The sequence below is a fragment of the Penaeus vannamei genome, chromosome 29, assembly GCF_042767895.1.
Source record: "Penaeus vannamei isolate JL-2024 chromosome 29, ASM4276789v1, whole genome shotgun sequence".
Classification (NCBI taxonomy): domain Eukaryota; kingdom Metazoa; phylum Arthropoda; class Malacostraca; order Decapoda; family Penaeidae; genus Penaeus; species Penaeus vannamei.
This window is the reverse complement of record NC_091577.1, coordinates 20,383,834-20,388,833: the sequence shown is the minus strand read 5'-3', so window position 1 is coordinate 20,388,833 and position 5,000 is coordinate 20,383,834. Positions and strand designations below refer to the sequence as shown.

The 5,000-nt window shown below is 44.4% G+C and overlaps 1 protein-coding gene across 1 annotated transcript in view; it reads left to right on the top strand.

The window, feature by feature from the left end:
• Positions 1–5,000, top strand: part of LOC113806401 (glutamate receptor U1) — an 18,268-nt gene that overhangs the window by 6,637 nt on the left and 6,631 nt on the right. Inside the window, exons 6-8 of the mRNA XM_070142432.1 lie at positions 723–904; positions 1,343–1,485; positions 3,113–3,299. Of these exons, the coding sequence (XP_069998533.1) occupies positions 723–904; positions 1,343–1,485; positions 3,113–3,299 (512 nt within the window). The remainder of the gene's footprint in view (positions 1–722; positions 905–1,342; positions 1,486–3,112; positions 3,300–5,000) is intronic.

Below are 5,000 nucleotides of genomic sequence, written 5' to 3'. Positions count from 1 at the left end.
TATGTTGGGTTAAGGTGGGTTTCATTGGGGGTGAAAATATGGCGGGGGTTTGTATTGGTGTGGATATGTATGTATGTCACTGTTGTATATGCAAGTATGTGTATCTAGATGCATATATATGTGTGTATATATATATATATGTGTGTGTGTGTGTGTGTGTGTGTGTGTGTGTGTGTGTGTGTGTGTGTGTGTGTGTGTGTGTGTGTGTGTGTGTGTGTATATATATATATATATATATATATATATATATATATATATATATATATATATTATATATGGGGAGGGCGCGTGTGTGTACACATTCACACAACCTAACTTAAAATAAATAAATTGAATCAGAAATTGGCCGTAAATTATTACTGTATAGCAAGTATTCCTAAAAAGTAAGAAAAAAAAAACGTACTTCCTGCAGGAGTTGAAAAATATTACCCCAACGATTATCCTATAGGATTTAAAAGCACACTTCCTACTGGAGTTAAAAACATTACCCTAACGACAATCCTAGACGAGTAAAGACGATCCAATAGGAGTGTAAAAAAACATACTTCATGCAGGAATTAAGACGACTATCCCATAGGAATTAAAAAAAAAAAAAAAAAAAAAAAAAAAAAAACAGCGTATTTCCTTAAGAAGTTAACATTACCCAAACGACGACCCAATAGGAGTTCAAAGACATCCTTCCTGTAGGAGTTAAAAACATTACCCTAACGACAATCCTACAGGAGTGATCGGCGCGGTGGAGAGAAGGGAGGCCGATTTCTCCCTCAACATCGCCATCACACAGGACCGAGAGGAGAAGGTGGACTGCACCATCGGATACCACGTGGAACCGATCACCTTTGCGACGTCGAAACCGCGGCCGTTGAACCAAGCGCTGGCTCTCATTCGGCCGTTCGCTCCCAATGTGGGTTGTTGAGTCGTTGCCCTTGTTTGTGGCTTGTTTTTTTGTTTTTTTTTGGGGGGGGGGTGTTTGTGTCTTGTTTGTTTGGTTGGTGTATGGGTATGTCTGGTTTTGTTTTGTGTTTCTTTTTTTTCTGTCTGTTGCTTTCTGTCTCTGTCTCTGTCGTTGTCTTTCTCTGTCTCTCTCTCTCTCTCTCTCTCTCTCTCTCTCTCTCTCTCTCTCTCTCTCTCTCTCTCTCTCTCTCTCTCTCTCTCTCTCTCTTTCTCTCCAACTCTTAACAAATTTCAACCATACATCTTTAATTCCATACAATGAGAAAAAATCATAAACTACCCAAAAAATAGAATGAAAATAGATAAATAAAAATAAATAGAAAATAAAACAAACAACCCAAAACAAATAACAAAAAAAATCCAATCGCCACAACTAATCTCTCCTCAGATGTGGGCAGCCTTCAGCATCACTCTGGTGGTGACTGGGCCCTTGTATTTCCTGACCTGCAAGTTCACCGTCGCCCCGTTCAAGAAGGTCACGCCCCCGACGTTGGTCAAGTCCTACTTGATCATCTTCGCGGCGTGTTTCAAGTGAGTGAAGTTCGTAGTTTGCGATGCTGTGGGAGTGTGGGTCATAGCATGTGGTTTTCTGTTTGGATTCGTTGGCTATATATTTGCTCAGAGGATGTGCTTTTCTGTTTGGATTCGTTGTCTGTTTATACAATATAATTCGTTGTCTGTTTATGCAATATACAATATATTTATACAATAAAATTCAGAGGATTTTCTTTTTGGATTTGTTGTCTATTTTTATATTTTCTGAGAAGATGTGCTTTTTGGCTTTGTTATCTATTTACATTTTTATTCAGATGATGTGCTTCTCTCTTATCTATGGTCTATTTGTATATTCATCCATCCATATGTTGGTTTGGTTATATATGTTTATGTATGCATTCCTCTATGATCCATTATTTGAGAACCCATTCACCCTCCCCATAACCCATTAGAAAACAACCCATCTATCCACAGCCAAAACGTAATCTATCGATTGCATGATTCATCCATTTGCTTACACAACCCTCTATCTACAGCCAAAGCTTATTGATTAATCTATCGACTGCTTGATTCATCCATTTATTTGTATATCTATTCAAAATATTCCTCATAAATTTAAGAATCCACTCACTTTATCATCCTCACCTTCCCGACAACTCTGCGAAAAACATCCCTCTTTTCATAACCAAAAAACATCGATTAATTAATCAATTGCTTGACTCATTCATTTAATCAGATACATATTTATCAAATATACTCATTCAGAATTTGAGAATCCAGTTACGTTCCCGACACGTTCACGAAAAACTCACCTTTCTCACAGCCAGAACATATTGATCAATTTATTAATTGCGTAAGTCATTCATTTATTGATATAAATATTTATTCAAGATACTCAGAATTATGTATTTATTAAAGGGACTCGCCCAGAATTATGTTTTTATTAAATACATCATATCAAATTTTACCAAATATTTATTACATCAAACTTTACCAAACATTCATTATTATCAAATCTTATCAAATACTTATCACATATCCACGAAAGACAACCTTCCAGCATCTAAAACCCCGCCCCCCCCACCCGAAAACCGCACTAACCCCCCTCCCCCCGACATACCCACTACCCCCCCGAAAACCCCACTCAACCCCCCCCCCCGCCCGATAACCCCGCTTAACCCCCCCTCCCCCGCCCGAAAACCCCGCTTAACCCCCCCTCCCCCGCCCGAAAACCCCACTCAACCCCCCCCCCACCCGAAAACCCCACTCAACCCCCACCCCGCCCGATAACCCCACTCAACCCCCCTTCCCCCGCCCAAAAACCCCGCTTAACCCCCTCCCCCGCCCGAAAACCCCACTCAACCCCCCACCCCACCCGAAAACCCCACTCAACCCCCACCCCGCCCGATAACCCCACTCAACCCCCCCCACCCCACCCGAAAACCCCACTCAACCCCCACCCCGCCCGATAACCCCACTCAACCCCCCTTCCCCCGCCCAAAAACCCCGCTTAACCCCCCCCCCACCCGAAAACCCCACTCAACCCCCCCACCCCACCCGAAAACCCCACTCAACCCCCCCTCCCCCACCCGAAAAGCCCACTCAACCCCCCCCACCCCACCCGAAAACCCCACTCAACCCCCTCCCCCCCCTCTTCTCCCAGCCAAGGCGTCAAGTGGTTGCCAGTTCTCTCCAACCGCGTGTTCGGAATCACGTACGTCATCACCATGTTCGTGACCGTCACTGTGTACGTGGCTATGTTGACGGCGACGCTCACCCTCCCTACACTCTCTCCGACGCTCAACACTTTGGAGGAACTTGTCAGGTCGGACTTCTCGTGGGGTATACAGGTCAGTTATTATTTTTCATTTTATTTTATTTATTATTTTTTTTTTTTTTGTTATTATTATTTTTTTTTTGGACGTGTGTGAGTTTGTTTCCTTATTTTCTTTGGTTTGTTTGGTTGTTTTGTTTTATTTGTTTTTGTTTATTTCTTTGTTGTTTTTTGCTTATATCTTTGTTTTGTTTTATTTTTGTTTATTTCTTTGTTTTGTTTTGATTTTTATTGTTTATTTCTTTGTTTCTTGCTTATATCTTTGTTTCGTTTTATTTTTGCTTATTTCTTTGTTTTGTTTTGATCATTCTTGTTTATTTCTTTGTTTCTTGCTTATATCTTTGTTTCGTTTTGTTTTTGTTTACTTATTTGTTTCGTTTTGTTTTTGTTTATTTCTTTGTTTTGTTTTGTTTCTTTTTGTTTATTTCTTTTGTTTTGTTTTGTTTATTTCTTTGTTTTGTTTTATTTGTTTCGTTTTGTTTTTGTTTATTTCTTTTTTTTGTTTTATTTTTGTTTCGTTTTATTTGTTTTTGTTTATTTTTCGTTTCGTTTTGTTTTTATTTCTTTGTTTAGTTTCGTTTGTTTTTATTTCTTTGTTTAGTTTTATTTGTTTTGTTTATTTCGTTTTATCTAATACATGTTTGTTTGGTAATTTTACAGAATAGTTCCGCCTAACGGATAGCAATGATTTTGGTGTCGATGGATTCCTCTCGCTTTCTAGTTTCCACCCCCCCCCCCCACCTCCACCCCTTATTCCTACCCCACACCCCTACCTCTACCCCTTACTCCTACTCCATACGCCACACCCCTACCTCTGCCCGTTACTCCTACGCCACACCCCCACCTCCACCGCTTACTCCTACGCCACACCCCCCTCCACCCCTTACTCCTACCCCACACCCCACACCCCACACCCTACCTCCACCCCTTACTCCTACCCCACACCCCACACCCCAACCTCCACCCCTTACTCCTACCCCACACCCCCACCTCCACCCCTTACTCCTACCCCACACCCCACACCCCTACCTCCACCCCTTACTCCCACCCCACACCCCACACCCCAACCTCCACCCCTTACTCCTACCCCACACCTCCACCTACACCCCTTACTCCTACCCCACACCCCACACCCCTACCTCCACCCCTTACTCCCACCCCACACCCCGCACCCCTACCTCCACCCCTTACTCTTACCCCACACCCCTACCTCCAGCCCTTACTCCTACCCCACACCCCACACCCCTACTTCCACCCCTTATTCCAACCCCCACCCACACCCCTACCTCTACCCCTTACTCCCCACCCCACACCCCTACCTCCACCCCTTACTCCTACCCCACACCCCACACCCCCAACCTCCACCCCTTACTCCTACATCACACCCCCACACCTCTACCTCCACCCCTTACTCCTACCCCACACCCCACAGCCCTACCTCCACCCCTTACTCCCACCCCACACCCCTACCTCCACCCCTTACTCCCACCCCACACCCCTACCTCCACCCCTTACTCCTACCCCACACCCCGACCTCCACCCCTTACTCCTAACCCCACACCCCACACCCCAACCTCCACCCCTTACTCCCACCCCACACTCCTACTTCCACCCCCTTACTCCCACCCCACACCCCTACCTCCACCCCTTACTCCTACCCCACACCCCACACCCCAACCTCCACCCCTTACTCCTACCCCACACCCCACACCCCTAC